The following is an 18601-nucleotide window of genomic DNA, read 5'->3' as shown; positions in this document are numbered from 1 at the left end:
CTCCCATTTTTCATCAGCTCTATTGATAAAACGTTTGAGAAACACACGCACGAATATATATCTTAATATATTTTATCGATAGTGATACAAAACTAGTAGCAATTCTCTGCAATCATTATGAGCGCGCATGCTCAGTGGTGCCTTTGTGTGTCTGACTGCAGAGCCAACTAGCTAGGTAGCATCACGGCAGGACTGGCTGGCTAGCTACCGCCGTTTGCCGTCAAACAAACATTCAGACGACATAGAGGCAGCTAGCAAGTTAGCCTTGTAGCTAATCATGGTGAATGTAAAGAAACGGAAAGGTCGAGTCGTGATTGACTCCGACTCTGAAGACAGTGCTAGTGATGATAATTTAGATCAGGTAAGGGCACAACTTTTCTAATTTTGTAATAATAATCGTTTATTAAGTTGTCAACACTTTGAGGTGAAGCTAATGTGTGCTAACCAAGGTAACATTAGCCAGCCAGTCCGTGATTGCGCTGTGCCTGGCCTGGCTGGGAAAACTGAAAGTAGGCCTAGCGTATTTAACGCTACTGGAGTACAACACTTGCTCAGCAACATAAAATTCCTTTGTGAACAAATGTGATAGCCCCGACTCAAATAAATTGTTACGTTTTTGGTACGGCTCAGTTGTTTAAAACGGCACCAATCAAATTACATTTGTTTCAACCGAATACAATGCTGCTGTTGAACCTCGGCAACTGCTACGCTAACGGGAACGTTAGCTACATTCCAAGAGATGTACTCAATGCTAGCTCTTGTCGTGCAGCGTTATTTTGCACGAAAACACCGCGCCACAGGCCTTGCTGGTTTTGACTAGTTAGCAGGCTGGCTATATACACAACCGGGGGTCGTTGGCTATCAAGTTGTGAACGAGTGGGAAATGTTTAGACAACTGAAGTCGGTGTGGCGTCGCATTGGATTTAGAACCTTATCTCCTGAATGACGTCATGGGCGCAGAGCTGAAGTTCTATTTCGGTGTTGTTGACAAACAGCCGTTAGCAAGCTAACTAGCTTTCCAAGCCACCTTGTCTGTCAAATAGCTGAAGAGCCTCACAGGAATGCTGCTTCCATAACTTTGATCTCTAGTGTACTTCTGTGTGCATAACCTGATGTCTAACCCTGAGATAGTGGCCATGTCCTTCAAATTAGCATCTGTCAATTGGTGCATTTCAGTAATTGGTTGCCAACAGGTTGCCTCTTGAGTTGTCTCTTTACTGTCAGCTGGTGGCTATATGAGTTAAGAAAAGTTTACTATTAAGCCAGTTATATCAAACAGTCACAAGGCTTCCAACTGATCGGTGTTTAATAGTTGGTGAGTTCTCTGCAGGGAGCTCATGTGGTTGTGATTTCAGATCTGTGCTGCTCAAATGTATGCAGTGTCTTAATAAACCTTTGCATTGGTGCTATGAGTTCGTGACCACCTCTTGTCTCAAGTGTGGTTTTCAGCTGTCCCACTTCCCTTCAATATTTGAGTGCATTTTCCTTCTTTCCATGAATGTGATTTCATTGGCTGTTCTCTCTGAAAAACCTCTTGCTTTCAGGAGTTGTTGTCTTTGGCGAAGAGGAAGAGGGTTGACTCAGGTGAGCAGGAAGAGCCAGTTAATAAGCCTGCTGCCTCCACAGACTCTGAGACATCTGACAGTGATGACGAGGTATGACAGATTAATTGCTCTACAGAATTTCACTCTTTTTCTTTCAGTTATGGATGTAACAAAAAGTTGAAAATGGAGGCCATATTTTTTAAACATTTCAGATTGCTCTTTTCAGATATCAGGCACACAAAAGTTCACCTGAAATGCTTTTTCACCAAGAGAATATTTCAGTTATTTCAGTTTCAATTATTTGATAACCAAAACTGAAGCTTTCAATGCTTTGTCTAGTGGACTGTTGGTGGCACCAAAGGCAAAAAGAAGGTTAAGCAAGGGAAGGGGTCTGACAAGAAGAACGCTACAAAGAAGAGGGTAAACAAAACAGCAGCGTCTGGCAGCTCAGATGGAGACAGTTCAGCGGAGAGCTCTGCACCGGAGGAGGGTAAGTTTCTTCAGGCTGTACATAGGGAAATGGTGATCTGCGCTTTAAAAGCAGCTTAATTTCATTTTCCTCTTCTTAATTAATCTTTGCATGCAAAAGAATCATCTTGGCAAGCTTCTCTAGAGAGGCAGAATGTGTTATCATTACATGCAGCTGGTGTACTATCAGGCCCAGAATTGCTTTAATCTGACACACATCTACTGACACACATGGCTCCAGGATAGTAGCATCTTGCAAACAGTACAAGGCAACATGGCATGACATATTATGAACTGTAGATTACAGGTATCACCAGGCTACCATGTCAATGGGTAGAATATTTCAGGTGGCTGGGATTAAGTGACTCAGTTGCTCATCCCCTTTATCCCAGCTGGCACTTAGGGAAGCAACTAAGCTGGTATTTGGTTTATTTGTCTTACTTTGCCACCCTCTGTACTGTATGCAGGGTTGCTACAGTTATGGAAAATCTGGAAAAGTTTTGAAATTTGAAAAACTCATGGAAAATCATTTATGCCCAAAAGGTTTTGGGAAACATTATGGAAATTTGTTCAGTGTGTTTTGATTAAAGTTCAACTTGGCTGCTAGTAGTGACACCTTAGAAGGAATAATAACCCAAAGAATACATTTCATGACCTCTTGAGTCCCAAGTTGTAACAGTCAACAGTTGTAGTTAGCTAAAACACGACCTGGAGCATTCAGTTTGGCCAATCAACAAAATTTGAACATTCATATACCCCGACAAATAATGGTCATAGAAATTTCACATATTCATATGTCATGGAAAACTGATTAGGAAAACTGTGTAGTGTTGCATTCATGATAAATTCCCCTGGATAAGAGCTGAAGTCAGCTAAATGCCTCAAATGGGAATGATTCCTGTTCATGCCAATGAATGGCAAATTTGCAGGTGACCATTTAATGTAAGGTATCTGTTGTTGTTTTCTGTCTATCAGGAGAGGTGTCTGATTCAGAGAGCAACAGTTCGTCCTCCAGCTCGGACTCGGACTCCTCCGAGGATGACGTGTTCCGGGACGGGTACGACGACGACCTGATGGGAGATGCGGAGGACAGGGCTCGACTGGAGCAGATGACAGAGAAGGAGAGGGAACAAGAGCTGTTCAACAGAATTGAGAAGAGAGAGGTGCTCAAGAGACGGTGAGTGGTGACATTGTGAGAGAGGAGCTGCAAGAATCTTTAAATGATATTTGAAATAATATTTGCAAAGAATTTGTAGCATTTGTTTTAAGTTATGTGGAACACCAGAATGATGAGATTTGCAACATTTTTAAGTTTGTGCCAATTGTCGGTTGCCCCTCTTTCTGCTGTACATTATTCCTGCTGGCGTCACACAGGTGACTTCAGAAGAAGCCATATGCTGCCGTCCATTTTTGTACAGTATGAATGAAACACAACTATCACAGAGCTGGGTAAAGCATCACAGTAAATATCAAGCCTTAATTTGGGTTTGTCAGTGTTTCTATTTTATCGTTATTTCATTGTGCCCAAGTTGAGTGTTTGTTTTCAGTGCTGCAGTAGGTTACACTTTGCTTACTGTCAATCACCTGACACCCATAGGAAGAAGTGGAAGTCTACGCCGGGAAATAATCCCTCAAAAACATGTTGCCGTACAAACTTTATTGTTATATCCATGTCTTCTTATTAAGGGCGTCTTTGTTAGTTGGGACAGTAGTTAATGTCAAGCTAGGTTTGATACTGTAAAGTTTGTATTTTAAAAACAATGAAAAATTAGCAAAAAAAAAAAAATTCAAGTACATACAGCATGAATTGCAAAATGATAGTAGACAGAAGTAAATAGGCTATAACTGTAAATGACACTGGTATTGACCACTTACCTGACACTATCTGAATTGTCCTGATGTGGCAAACCCCTTTAAATCAAATGGTAAATGTGGTTTGCAAACCCTGTTTGACCCAAGATTGTTTCAAGTCTCGCAATATACATACTTTTGTCAGCAGATGTTCCTTTCACAGAAGGAAATAGTTGATGTGCATGCTTTAGCGTGAGCCACCCCAGAGAAATCAGCTGGACCTCTGCATTGTGGAATGTGCATGCCCACAATGTCAGCTCATTTTAGATTTTGTATGTTTTTGACAGGTTTGAAATTAAAAAGAAGTTGAAGACTGCAAAGAAGAAGGAGAAAGAGGAAAAGAAAAAGAAGCAGGAGGAAGAGCAAGAAAAAAGGAAGCTATCTCAGGTTCAAGACACACAAGTGGTGAGTCCAGTTTCATGAGTATCTTATACCGTTTTAGAGATCCATAAAGATAATAAATAGCACATCAGTGTGCTTTATTACTAAAATTGATGCTGGGGACTGTTCAAGCTCTGAGTTCAAATCAGAGATCAAAGATTAAGATAAAGAAGAAAGTCCAGTACACATAAAGTCACCACTGCACAACTTACTGTGCACGACTTACTGCATTAATTAATTGGTGCAAAGTTTGTTTTGTGTGCATGGGGATTTATTCTTAATCATTTTATAAAATACTTTAGAAATACTTTAGTTAATATTAACATTAAAGAGTCAGACAAATGTAGCAGTACGTCTGCAGCATTACACAGGCTTGACTTTGTCGTGTGCGATTGCAACTTCCACTCTTCTCTAGGTCATGTCGCATAACAAGGAGAGGCGATCAAAGCGTGACGAAAAACTCGACAAGAAGTCCCAGGCCATGGAAGAACTGAAGGCAGAGCGTGAGAAGAAGAAGAACAGAACAGGTTGGCACAGTTAATGTCCGGATATTTCTATTTCTGTCTGATTCCACTGTTGTGAGTCAGTTCAGAACGCTGACATTTGACCTCTTTGGTGAGCAGCGGAACTGCTGGCCAAGCGTCAGCCCCTGAAGACCAGCGAGGTGTACTCTGATGATGAGGAGGAAGAAGAGGAAGACGATGACAAGTCATCAGTAAAAAGTGATCGGAGTTCGCGTTCTTCATCTTATGATGATGACGAGTGAGTATCATTCTGCCGGAGATTTAAAAGCCGCTGTACCTGTTCATTTAAACAACTTAAAAAGCAGATCACAAGACTACACTTTTCTATCTCATCAGTGTTAATGTCACGTCGTTTGGTTTTCTGCTGAACAGTATTACAGAGTCAATCATTTCACAATCTTTTGAATAACTCTTTACTTTGTTCCACTATCAGAAAAGAGGAGACTCCGCCAAAGTCCCAGCCTGTTTCACTACCGGATGAGCTAAACCGGGTCCGCCTGTCCAGGCACAAGCTGGAGCGCTGGTGCCACATGCCCTTCTTTGCTAAAACTGTGACTGGGTGCTTTGTGAGGATAGGGATTGGGAACAGCAGTAGTAAACCAGTTTATAGGGTAAGTTGGACTCGTGGATAATGTTTCTCATACAGTCTGCAAATTTGAATAGAAATGCGCTCTTGTGTTATTGTGATCTGTTTTTCAGTCGAGACATGAAGGCCAGGTCTCTCTTGAAACAGATTTCGAATGTCAGTGGGCCTGCCTGGTTAAATAAAGTCTAAATGATGAACGTTTATGTAATGATATTCCTTTCTCTTGCTGTTAAAAGGTTGCTGAAATAGTGGATGTGGTAGAGACGGCCAAGGTTTACCAGCTTGGATCAACGAGAACAAACAAAGGCTTACAATTAAGGTAGGAATCCAAGACTCAAATAGTGGACCCTCTCTTCCATTATCCCTGCTCCCAAAAATGTGACTTAAGATATTTTGTCTGTTTTCCTCAGGCACGGCGGCGACACACGGGTTTTCAGACTTGAGTTTGTGTCAAATCAGGAGTTTACAGAAAATGAGTTCATGAAGTGGAAAGAGGCGGTAAGTGGACTTATTATGTCATAGAAAACCTCAGATTAAGGGGAAGCGAATTTCTTCAAGGGCCAGAGAGAGAGAAATGATCTGTCCAATCTGCCAAGTTAGATGGCACAAGTTAATGTGCTGTGTGTTGATTTTCTCCTTTGCAGATGATAGTCGCCGGGATGCAAGTCCCAACTCTTGATGAAATCACCAAAAAGGAGCAGTCCATCAAAGAAGCTCTGAACTATAAGTTCAATGACAAAGACATAGAGGATGTAAGTCCGTTTCTCTCATCATGTTGAGTGCTTTCTCTGGTCTCACACATTATGCAGTGCAGAAAAAAATGAACTTTTTTTGTTTTTGTTCTCTTCACAGATTGTGAAAGAGAAAGACCGATTCCGAAAAGCACCACCAAATTATGCCATGAAGAAAACTCAACTCCTCAAAGATAAGGTACTGAGAAATACAGTTGATTGAGTACTACCTATAGTATTCTGTGGTGATGGAAAAGTCATGGAATTTTACATTTGTAAAATAACCTACTTTGCAACCTGTCATATGTTAAATATGAAGCTTGGTCACTGGTAGATGGACTTATCTTTTGAAGGAATAAAAAACCCAAATAACATGTCCTGATTACATAAGTCCCAAGTAATTGTAGTGGTTGGTGTAAACTAAAACTGGTACAATCAGCTTTTCAACAACAAAAAACATAACGTTTGAACATAGACGCTGACAAATAATGCCTTTGAAATATTGCAGAAGATTGTCTCGTGTGTATATATCAGTTTCTGGTATGTTATGCTTATCCCTTCCGTCTGTATTTCTACTAAAGGCCATGGCAGAAGAAAGCGGAGACGGTGATAAAGTGAAAGTGATCCAGGATGAGCTGAACGAGCTAGAGGAGAGGGCAGAAGCACTTGACAGGCAGAGGACCAAGAACATCTCTGCCATCAGGTTCGCCAGTTACAATTATAGCTGTCTGAATCTGTCTAGACTTATAAATGTTTATAAAAAAGGGAAAATGTCCCTGGCTTCACTTCTGGGAACATTGCGCTGGATTTTCAAATAGCGCATTAGAATTCTTTTAAACCAGTGAATGAAGAAATGTTAGCAATGCTGCTGCAGTAGCCCACATAAATTGTTTTCTATCAGAAATGGTGCATTTCTCCATTCCATTGGTTGAAAAAACATCACTTAACCAGTTTGCTGGAATGGAAATTACAGCTTTTGCAGAAAATGTGACCCACACAACCTCACCCAAATTAAAATACAGCATAGCTTATTTGGGCTAGTGTAATGGGGATGGTAACGTTTTATTGCTGCAGTTATAAGGCGTAAAATATGAGGCAGGAATATATCAATGAACAATTTCGTCGTGACATACTGTATATTTAAATATACAATCCTTAATACCATAATCCTTTGCTTTGGAGGAGACTGTTCATACCAGTATTCTGTCCAGTATTCTGACTCTTTCAATCTCTTTATCCTCCAGCTACATTAATCAGAGGAACAGGAGTTGGAACATTGTGGAATCTGAAAAGGCTCTTGTGGTACGTGCCCGCCTCCTCCAGCATCATCCTCATACCTGCGTGTATTCGACTGTGATGATTTTTCTATAAATGATGATGTTTAAATGACTTTTTACTTGCCGATTTACTTCCTCACAGGCTGAGGGACAAAATGCCAAGAACCAGCAAATGGATCCTTTCACCCGAAGACAGTGCAAGCCCACCATGGTGTCTAATGTAAGATTTCCATTATTATGTCATGTAAGATTTTCCAAAGCAGGATATGTACAATGCAATTAGACACTGATGAATCTGCTGCGGTTACTCTAAGGTTGTGTCAATCTGTTCTTCTTGGTTCTGTAGGCCAGAGACCCGTCAGTCCATGCAGCTATCCTTGCTCACCTAAACCAGAAGTATGGCTCTGGGTCGGGGCAAGATCCCAATTCTACAGAGAAGAACAAACTGGTAAGGAAGACTTGTGGAACCAAGATCCACTTCGAGGATCTGTTCAGCGGGTTGTACAGAAGCACAAGTTGCTGTTCTGTCCTCTTTTTGGCCTGTAGCATCACTCATCTTGTTGTGTTGACCCGGTTTTTAGCCATGCAACAAGTGAGGTGTAACATGATGCTATGCTGACATTGTTTACATTGGCACAGTCTGCATGTTCGTGGTTCACGTGCACATGGTCATGCGTCATACAAGACATATGGCATTTCACAGGCATCTTCGATTTCAGATAAACACCAGAGAATAATGACTAGAGCGGAGAATGATACCTATCAGTACTGTTCTGAGTGTTTTTTTTCTTGGTGCACAAATTTAGCCATTTTACTGAGCAAGGTTGAGCAAAGTACAAGGTGTGCTTCAATGGTGTGAAACGTATAACTCGCGGTGCTCTTTGGAAACCGTTCCAGTGCCTTGGAACTCTTATTTTTTGTTTTACAATATGTTTGTTAAATTCTGTCTAAAACATTTTAGAAATAATAGGCTGCAGTCGCTGTTGCAATACAGCAGGATGAGGGACCTGTTTGTTGGCTACAGCTGTAGATATCAATTTTAAGGCCTCAACTTGTATTGAAAGGTATCAAAAAGCTTCATAATGTTTAATTCTTCATTTAGATTGTGTTTTCAATTAGCTCAAGTGCATTTTAGCCTACAAGTTCGAAAGGGAAAATAATTTATCCTTTTGCATTGGGAAATGTATTTCATTTGAAGTATCAGAACCAGCATTGGTACTGACGCATTCCCAGCGATAACCAGCACCAACGTTGACTAGAACTTAACCTTGGGTCTTTGCCTGAACACGTTGTAATTTTTCCCTTTTTTTTTTGATATAGGGTCAAGCGAGCCAGAAAGACAAAGATGCCCCCAAGCCAACCAGCGACCTCTCAGAGGACCTGTTTAAAGTTCATGACTTTGATGTCAAGATTGACCTGCAGGTTCCTAATGCAGGTGAGATGATTCGCTGTGTGTGTGTTTTTTATGTGGCTGTTGTTCAAAGATGATTGTTGTTACCCACCAGACCAGAGGTGGGGACTCAAGTCACATGACTTGGACTCGAGTCACAATTTTTGATTCTCGATGCATGGAGAGAATACTTGAGACTTGACTTGAGGTCTGGTGACTTGGGACTTGACTCTGACTTGTACTTTGATGACTTGAAAAGGTTTCTAAAGTCTTGACTTGAGATCTTGTGTTTGTGTAAATGACTTAGATTGAAAGTGATGAGATTTGTTCCAGCAGACGACTGAATTTAAATTCTGTATGGAATGATTGAATTTATTGAAGTTGAAACTGATTATAGAAATCAAACTCATGATGCTCTTACCAAGTTTTTATCCAATTAAAACCATATTGCATTGAAAAGTCCTACATATTTAGTTTTCTTTAAAATGTTAAATTGATACTGGACTCTTGATTTGTTTTGACTTGACTTGCTGTTCTACATTCAGACTTGAGACTTGACTTGAGACTTGCGCTTCAAGACTTGAGACTGACTTGGGACTCAAAAGTTGGCCTGGTCACACCTCTGCACCAGACATACCTATTCTTTTTATGTGTATCTTTTTCTTCTATTTATGTGTAATTGTCTTGTGTTGTTTTTATCTGCTATGGACCGCTTTTTATGCCTCCGCGCCGGCAACAACCGTGGCCGGAGGCATTATGTTTTCGGGTCGTACGGCCGGCCGGCCCATTCTCGTGAACGCGATATCTCAGGAACGCCTTGAGGGAATTTCTTCAAATTTGGCACAAACGTCCACTTGGACTCAAGGATGAACTGATTAGATGTTGGTGGTCAAAGGTCAAAGGTCAAGGTCACTGTGACCTCACGTCCGTCCTTTTTCTCATGAACGCAATATCTCAGGAACGCCTGGAGGGAATTTCATTACATCTGGCACAAACGTCCACTTGGACTCAAGGATGAACTGATTAGAATTTGGTGGTCAAAGGTCAAGGTCACTGTGACCTCACAAAACACATTTTTGGCCATAACTCAAGAATTAATACGCTAATTATGACAAAATTTCACACAAATGTCTAATAGGATAAAATGATGAAGCGATGACATTTTATATCCAAAAGTTCAAAGGTCAACTTCACTGTGACATCATAATGTTTTGCTTACCACTGTAGCTGAGAAAACGATCTTGGGTCATTCTACAAAAACGATGGAAGTGCTGTCACTTACTTTTGCAGACACCAAAATCCTTTAAGTTGACCTAATAATCACATTAATTATATATGTTCAATAAATAAAGACTGTCCTTGCAATGATAAAACAAAAGTTATTGGCGGAGGCATACAATCGCGAGGCGGTTATTTCTAGTTTAAGATGAGTCTTGAACAGAGTTTGAATTGAATTGAATACCAGTTTAGGAGCGAGGGTCATTAATTAATATCGCTCTTCTTTGTTGCAGAGGCGAAGTCTCTGTCAGTAAGCTCCAATGCACTGCCGGTGAAGGACGGTGCTCCTCGCAGGTCCCTCAACCTGGAGGACTACAAGAAGAGGAGGGGGTTGATCTAATGGCGTGGCTAGCCCCTCATTCAGAAACCACATTGCATGTGTAATTGAGTGTGTGTGAGTGTGTGTGTGTGTGTGTGTGTGAGCGTGAGTGAGAGAGAGAATGAGTCCGGGAGGAAGTGCGTTTGAATGTTGATACAAGAGACTGTTTATCCTAACAGAGGAAATACTGATTAAGCAGAGACAACATTTTTTCTCAAAGGATCTCGCTAGGAAGAAACTTGTCCAGATTTTTTTCATTTTTTTTTTCATTATTGCGCACAAACTCATGCATTGAGTTGTGGGGTTTTTTTTGTTATTAATTTTTTTATGTATTTAACTTCTCTCCCCTCTTTTGGATCTTCTGGAGTTCACTCCTTTCGTGTCCTTTTTGTTTTTTTGTTGTTTTTTTTAAAAGGACACTGCGCTTGTGGATTATTACCTTGTGGATTATTACCTGAACAAGGACACTATCTTATAAGACTTAGATTGTTGAGTTACTTTGAGATTACTGGACCAGACAGTTAATGGAGCTGAACAGCTTTTTCCTCATCATCACTGAATTGCTGTTGTTGTAGATCCTTTTTTCCAAAAGGCGAGGGAATCTACACTTCCAGTCCATCCCAAGTTTACCATTTCATGGTCTTCTGCAGAACTGTAGATGATCTCCATCTACGACTCATCTGTAACTCCAGCCCGCTGTTCAAACAAGAAGATAAATATAGGAACTTGGCATATCAGTACATGTCAACTGGGCAACATTTGTCACTTTTTAAGTCTTTGAAACAACCTGATTTAAGATGAAATTTTTTCTATGGATGATTAAAAGCGTTGCTTTATTTCTATTATCTCTAGGTTGGTTGTTCGTGGGATAACTCCCTTGCCCCTACTCCCAGAGCAGATTCTTAAGTGTTATCGATTGTGTCCATAGTCAGTTCCTGTATTGATGTGGCATGCCATGTAAATATGCATTTTGGAGTGAGTGCGGGAAAAATAAAGAGGCACTGTTTCATAGGTTTTGTGTCCATTTGTCTCTTTTTAAGTAATACGTGGGTCAGACCAATGACACTTGCTATGGATGTATTTTTTTCTGTTTCAGGTGAAGACGGGGATTTGACTGTTATCAATGGCTTTAGATGACAAAAGGGAGTTTTTGTAAAGGCCAATAACATCTCTTGCCAAATGCTCAATTCAGAGTTTTTGAAGTGACAATAAATATGATGGCACCTACAACAGCTTTAACAACGCTCTCATATAAGCCTGCAGACTAGGCTACTGTAGGCCAGAAAACGTACTGAAATCTAATCGGCCAGATTTGTCCAATGACTAGGCCTAATTCATAGACCATTTCTTCTTTATCATCATGATTAGGATTTTTATGATGCATTGTGTTTCTATAATCGGTACTCTTGCTAGAACTGTGCATTATGAACAAGACTTTCCTGGGCCATTTGTAATATGGGTGCAGGTTATCTAAACATAACACTCTGTTAGTGTATATATAATTGGAATGTTGTTTGGCCAAACAGTATGGTGTGGCTGTGAGTATCTACGACTGAATCACAGTTATGCTGATATACAGTACAACAGCAATATCTTGTGATTTTGCTTACTTAGAACCTTTAATATTGTCATTTATATAAGGTCTTTGTGTAATTTGAGTAAATCTGTATATCCCCCATTATTATTATTATTTTTATTATTGTTATTATTATTTATATGACATTACTGTATTTTATGATGATTCTTTCAATAAAAAAAAGGAAAAAGAAAAGCTGATTGGTTCATTTTTGATCAGGCTCTTTTGCAGACGTTCTGTTGTTGGGTCCTTGCTAGCAGGACTTCCTGGTCCACGTATTGAGAAGACCAACAAGATCCTATTGACAGATGATGACATTTGACATTGCCTTTCCTAACGGTATTAGACTCTTTTAATGCGCAGCAGTAAAACCTTGGGGACAGACAAGTAACCGAGATATTCTGAGGTCGGACGTCGTTTTCAACGGTAAGTCAGTAGCTTACCAGTAGTGGTTAGCTAGCCTGTTAGCTTTACGAGTCTAGAGTTTAACCCAAGCCTCCTGTGTTTAATGTAGATTTATGTTAGCCTAGACTCTGTAATAACTGATTTGTTTGCATATATTCGTGCCAGAAATAAGTGGTAATGTTATAGTTATCCAGCAGTTACGCTGTTATATGGTTTTCATGCTAGCTGTGCAGAAAGCTAAGTTCAAATGGTTGCTAACCGTATTGGAGATTCGACAGATATAACCTACCTGCATAACCATTGCATTTTATAGCATTGTGCCTCATTTAAATGCTATTGAGATTTGAAGAGCCGAATATCTCCAATATCTAACTTTACCACGGTATTGTGCTAGTTTGTTTCTGTCATTAGGATGCAGAATGTCTTGGTTTACTGACTTGGCTGGGAAAGCTGAAGACTTCCTGAATAAAGTGGACCAAGGAGCTGCCACTGCACTAAGCAAGAGCCAGGGAAGCGGATCCTCCTTCACATCATCCTATGAGGAAGATCCCACAGTCACCTCTGGATACAGCGGTGCAGGGTACACGACCGACTCGGCTGTGACACAGCATGCCTATGCATCCTCTCACGATGCACCAGGCTTCATCTCTGCGGCAGCCGGCAACATCAAGAGGTCCAACGCTACCCTGCTGGCTGGCACGGCCAACATGTCCAGCATTCCCCTGGGCTCCGCCAGCAGCGCTCCCAACACGTCCAAAGCCTCCTCTGGCTTCGTGAGGCGCAAAAAGAGCGAGCAGGATGTGAACGATGACATGCTGTTTGACTTTCTGAACAGCTCAGACCCTCCTGCCGGCGACAGGAAGGATGTGAGACGAGAACTACTGAAAGTGTCGGTTCCAGTCACCGAGGCCCAAAACCCACCACCTCCTCCCTCCGTTGCTCCCCATACTGTCCCCTCAGTCCCCTCCACTCCCCCCTCTACCCGTGGCATATCACGGGCCTCAAGCCTCAGCTCACTGTCCGCTCACAGCATCAAAACATCAGAGGACGGTTCAGCTAAAGATCAAAGCCAAGGTATAAACTGCCTTTTAGTTTATTTGCCAAATCATCTGTTATTAAGACCCTAGACAACTGACATAGTTGTCTATCCTATTCACTGTTGTTGTGCCTGGTATGATGCCTGGTATCACAAAAATATCCATAAATGTGTTGTTTTTATATATACATGAGGTCTAAATTGGTCATTTTGGATTATTTCCTTAATTTGTATGATGACAATGTTAAGAAAGCAATATGACTGATCAACAGACAAGTCAAACAAATCTATTATAAATTAGCGGAGTAAGAATTTGTTTAGTTCAACAGCCCTACAACACAAAATAACAAATAACAGATTTGTCTTGCCTTATCTATATAAATGGCCTAACTATATTATCTTCATTTGAGATATTTGTGTCTCAATGATTTCTTTGGTTGTCTCTCTCTACGTGGTTTCCTGTCCACACCCCCCACACCCCCCACCCCACTCACTACAGACACACCTGAGAGTTCAGACTCTGGCTTGGCTCCTCCTCAGGAGACCAGCAGACAGGAGCCTCAACCCACAGAGGAGCCACAGAGCCAAGTCCTGTCCAGTCTGCGTCTGGAGAACCAGCTTCTGCGCAACGAGGTAGCCTCCCTCAACCAGGAGATGGCTTCACTCATCCAGAGAGCAAAAGACTTGCAGGACGGTAGGTGTTAAAGAGACAAGGCTGAGGAACAACACAGGAATGACGATGGCCTACATTTCTGCGCTGTCTCCCACTGTGTTGGTTTAATTTGTTGTCCGCTCCTGTAGAACTGAACCAGGCCCGCCTACGCGCCGACAAATGGAACTCGGACCAGTCTCGGACAGACCGGACGGTGAGGGAATTTCGGTCGCAGGTTGATGACCTGACAGAGGCCCTTTCTGCTAAGGATGGTCAACTTGCGGTCCTGAAAATCAGACTGGATGAAGCTGATCAGTTACTGAAGTCCCGTAGCAGTGCGCTAGAGGAGGCACAGAACGAAAAGTCAAGGTACACCGTCCTGACCACATTTTGAACTGGAGATCAGATTCAGCTTAGCAGTGTTATTGTCCCTGCCACATCTGCTTTTCAGAGCTATTTTTTAGAATTTTTTTTTTATTTCCATTTGTTCAGAATCATGCAGGATCACTCTGAAGGGAGCTGCATGCAGTCCCAAGCTCTCGAGACGATGCAGGAGAGGCTGCGAGAGGCTGAACTGGGCCTCAGGAGGGAGCAGGACAGCTACCGGCAGATGCAGGTGGATGTGCTCCCATTTTCTTCTCTGTGTAGATGATGGTTAAGAAAAACTAGTCTTCATCTTTGCATTTTATTATTAGGTGTGCCTAAATGAAAACGTGACACAGAAATTAGTGACTGCACATCACAAACAGAATTTCATCCCAGGTGCACATTAAAAAACTCTAGACTGAACAAAGCAATGTGCATAAATCTTGTAAATCTTGCTGCCAGTAAGCTTTACTTGTACATCATTTTATATCTCAGTGTCATCAGGGCTTACAAAAACCACATTAATTTAAAACAAACAACAAACACACAAGTAAATCTGATTTGAAACAAGATTTAGCGCTCAGGTATTCTTTTCTTTTGTTGACACATAGAAATGCTAAATTAAGACTACTTGGTGGTCGTCTTTTCTTGTGTCCCGCAGAGTGAGTATGCTGCCCGTCTAGCCAAAGTGGAGGCTGAGAGGCAGACGCTGGCAGAGACTGTGACTGGAGCCGAGCGGCGGGCAGCAGAGGAGAAGCACCGGGCCGAGGACCTCCAGCAGCAAACTAAAAGTGCCAGAGCTGCAGCTGAGTCTGCCAAGCAGGAGTTGCAAGACTACAAGCACAAAGCTTCACGCATCCTACAAGTGAGTCACCATGACGGTTCTTGTGTCCTTTTGTGATGCTGGCGCTCTTGTTTCTGTCATTAATATTTCATTGTTGTGTCAAAAATATAAATGAAATTTGATTTGCACTCAGAAAAGAAAAATGTAGGAGCATGATCTGTGAAATTCCTGTTCCTGCTTTGAATCTCAAGTTGGGCATGTGCTCATTTTTAAGTTTATTTATGGAGTTTCATTCCAAAATGAAGCATCTACGGTTTGGGAAATGAGACACCTACTCTGATAAAATGATTGCTGGCATGAAATTGAATGAATATTATTGAAGTTTACTTACCAAACTGTACAATTTTTGAGGATGTGTTTTCTTAAATAGCGAGAAATGAACACCAGGCAACCTTTTTATCCAAAATATATATATAGCGATTTGGAATTAAATATTCCTGTGAAATGGTAGCACTGTTGGCATTTACTGTCAATAGCAACATGGTATAATTTCACCTATTCTTCTTCTCTGTATAATTGTGTCTCTAGTCCAAAGAGAAGCTGATCAGCAGTCTGAAGGAGGGGTCTGGTCTGGAGGCGCTGGACGGCGGCGGGACCACGGCTCTGGAGCTGGAGGAGCTGCGTCACGAGAAGGAGCTGCAGAAGGACGAGATCCAGAAGCTGCAGGGCCAAGTGCACACGCTCCGTACAGAAATACAGGTGAGATGGTGAAAATGACAAGGTAAAGGTTTGAGTATTGGACTTTTGACTAGGGGGTCGCTGGTTCAAATCCTTAGGCGGACTGTAAAAAATCTGGGCGGGGAAAGTGGAAAAACTAAAATAATGTGATGCTGTGTTGATCCTCTAGATCTATGGTTGCACTAGGAAGTCTCCAGGTGTAAATGTCTCTGTCTATATGATGTGAAGCAGTTGTGAACACTGATGAGTCATCTCTGAGAATCACGTCCACCTTACAAATCTCCCAGTTTGATTAGACCATGGAGATGTCGGTTATTCAGCTGCATGGGTGACACGTGTTTATTTTTTCTCGCAGGATTTGGAGAATCAGGCCCTGATGGAGGCAGAGACATGGCGGGAGCAGCAGCTGGAGGTACAGGAGCAGCAGGCTGTACAGAACAGAGCCAAGCAGGAGGTGGAGGCTGAGGTGGAGCGCTACAAACAGGTGAGGGGGACTGATAAGTCATTTGCTAATTTGCAACTATAGAAAATTACAAGCTATCAGGGATGTGTTTTTCTAGGATTTCCTAGGCTCTTTGGACATATAACTCCCATTCATTTCTAATGGGAGATTGTTGTTTCCCTGCTTTTTACATGTCTGATCAAACCCCTGAGCTATGTAAGAAGAAAAATGACTTGAGATGTTTTTTTTACATCTTTCATAGGAGCTGCAGTACTTGGAGGAAGAGCAACACCGTGCCAAGACCACTCTCCAGAGCCGAATCAAGGACCGGGAAGATGAAATCCAAAAACTCAGGAACCAGGTAAATCACTTCATAGAAATATACCGCATGCAAACCTTTTTTTTGTTGGTAGTGAAGCACTCCTCTCCATTATGATATTACTTTACTCCTCCAGTTGACCAACAAGGCTCTCAGCAGCAGCAGCCAGACAGAGCTGGAGAGTCGGCTGCACCAGCTGACGGAGACGCTGATCCAGAAGCAGACGATGCTGGAGGCTCTGGGCACAGAGAAAAGCTCCCTGGTCTTCCAGCTGGAGCGTCTGGAGCAGCAGCTGAAGAACGCTCAGGGAGGACAGAGCGGAGGGCCAGCCATCAACATGGGCAATATAGAGGGACCAGGTAGGCTAGAGAGTTGAGATCAGGGTCAAAAGTAACTTTCACTATGTTGTTTTTTTTATCATATGAACTCATTTTAGGGGGCAGTGTTAATGCTTCATGGGGCAGTTTCATCAAAATTTATTTTTACAAAGAGACAAGCTGGCATCACTGTAGGTTTTCTCAGCTTTTCCCCAATTTCTACTCCCAAATTCAGGATCCCCCATTGATTTCCTACCTTGGTTGATACAGATAGCAAAATAATGGAGTATGCCAACACATTAATTTAAAACTAGACATTTGGGTTTGAACACAAATTCTAAATATTGGATCAATTTCTGCTTTATGAGGCTTAATATGAATAGTTGATCCGACTTCATTTTAACTCCACTGTCACCTTCTTCTGTCAGACGGGTATTTACTTTTCTGTGTGTTTTATCTTTCAGGGGCACGACAAAGAAACACACCGGTCCTTTTCAGTGACCAGGACAGCCCAGGTGTGTATGGCAAAGTACGCAAGGCAGCCAGCACCATCGACCGTTTTAGGTGAGCTTTCACAATAGTTTTTTTCTCACCGTAACAATACGAAAATTCACATCGTTTTCAAGTCATTGTCCCTCCAATGATAAATGGAAAATCTTGTCATTTCAGCATAAGATTGGGAATCTTCTTGAGACGCTACCCGATGGCCAGAGTTTTCGTGATCCTGTACATAGTGAGTATTTGATTGAGAGACTGTATACTTTTTTTTTTTTTTATGAATTTGTTCAAAAGGTGATCACTTGTTAGACAAATAAATTAACAACTCTGTGACAAATTCCTTTCCCAGGCACTACTGCACCTGTGGGTCATGATTGTTCTTCTGACTTACACACCAGAAATGCACCATAGCCATCCTGATGGAAGATAGAAGGCTTGAATGTTAGAGCTGGCTGTTTTATGATTTGTGCTCTGTTGCCTTCGATGTAAGGATGGTGCACGCTGCTGGAATATGGGTCAATGTTAGCATACTCTCTTTGGGACCTGACTCTCCCTGTTTTGCACAGACATGCTATGGATTATTTTATTTTTTTCCCCAATATGAAGATCCACAGCTGACGGCAGCATGGAGTTTTAAAATAATTATGCAGTGATATACTGTACTGGTGGGGTTCATGGCGGGATATTAAATCAAACTTGATCTCACATCCTTTCTTCTCATCAACTGCTTTCAGACATTTGTTTGTTTTCCTGAGAGAGATTGTATTTAACACTATGTAAAAAAGAGTCTTTTAATAAACAAATCAGAAGAAACAAGAGACAGCCTGCCGGTTTTCTAACAGTCACACTTCCTTCTCAGACATTTTCTGGACCACAAAACACTGCAACTTAAAGTATAAAGATTGTTATTTAATTTCATCATCAAGTTCTTATCACATTGTGGGTGAAAGAAAAGTGTGGGATTAAAAATGTAAAACAAAAAATAAAAAAAAATATCAGGTTTTCATTCCAGCCAAAGGTTCTTTATAGTATAGTAATTTTACTGGCTGGAATGAAAAATGGCTAATTTGGCTGGAATGAAAAATGTTTTCATTCCAGCCAAAGGTTTTCATTAAAAGA

The 18601-nt window shown here is 41.4% G+C and overlaps 2 protein-coding genes across 2 annotated transcripts; both read left to right on the top strand.

Moving 5' to 3' along the window:
- Positions 1 to 190: 190 nt before the first annotated feature.
- rtf1 (RTF1 homolog, Paf1/RNA polymerase II complex component) lies at positions 191 to 11360 on the top strand. The gene is made up of 18 exons (XM_071895969.2): positions 191 to 361; positions 1545 to 1655; positions 1884 to 2034; positions 2988 to 3189; positions 4151 to 4268; positions 4660 to 4771; positions 4868 to 5006; positions 5202 to 5379; positions 5591 to 5673; positions 5765 to 5852; positions 5999 to 6106; positions 6207 to 6284; positions 6667 to 6788; positions 7330 to 7387; positions 7505 to 7582; positions 7709 to 7810; positions 8683 to 8797; positions 10264 to 11360. Exons 1-18 carry the CDS (start codon positions 278 to 280, stop codon positions 10368 to 10370), a joined length of 2034 nt encoding a protein of 677 aa, XP_071752070.1. The 5' UTR covers positions 191 to 277; the 3' UTR covers positions 10371 to 11360.
- An 845-nt stretch (positions 11361 to 12205) lies between these two features.
- Positions 12206 to 18286, top strand: golga5 (golgin A5). The gene is made up of 13 exons (XM_071896331.2): positions 12206 to 12351; positions 12725 to 13404; positions 13866 to 14060; positions 14168 to 14387; positions 14511 to 14634; positions 15046 to 15249; positions 15757 to 15927; positions 16262 to 16390; positions 16611 to 16709; positions 16804 to 17026; positions 17449 to 17548; positions 17654 to 17717; positions 17832 to 18286. Exons 2-13 carry the CDS (start codon positions 12750 to 12752, stop codon positions 17910 to 17912), a joined length of 2265 nt encoding a protein of 754 aa, XP_071752432.2. The 5' UTR covers positions 12206 to 12351; positions 12725 to 12749; the 3' UTR covers positions 17913 to 18286.
- Positions 18287 to 18601: the final 315 nt, after the last annotated feature.

Source organism: Centroberyx gerrardi, chromosome 17 (assembly GCF_048128805.1).
Source record: "Centroberyx gerrardi isolate f3 chromosome 17, fCenGer3.hap1.cur.20231027, whole genome shotgun sequence".
NCBI classification, from domain to species: domain Eukaryota; kingdom Metazoa; phylum Chordata; class Actinopteri; order Beryciformes; family Berycidae; genus Centroberyx; species Centroberyx gerrardi.
Note: the sequence above shows the minus strand (reverse complement) of the source record. Positions and strands in the feature narration are given on the sequence as shown.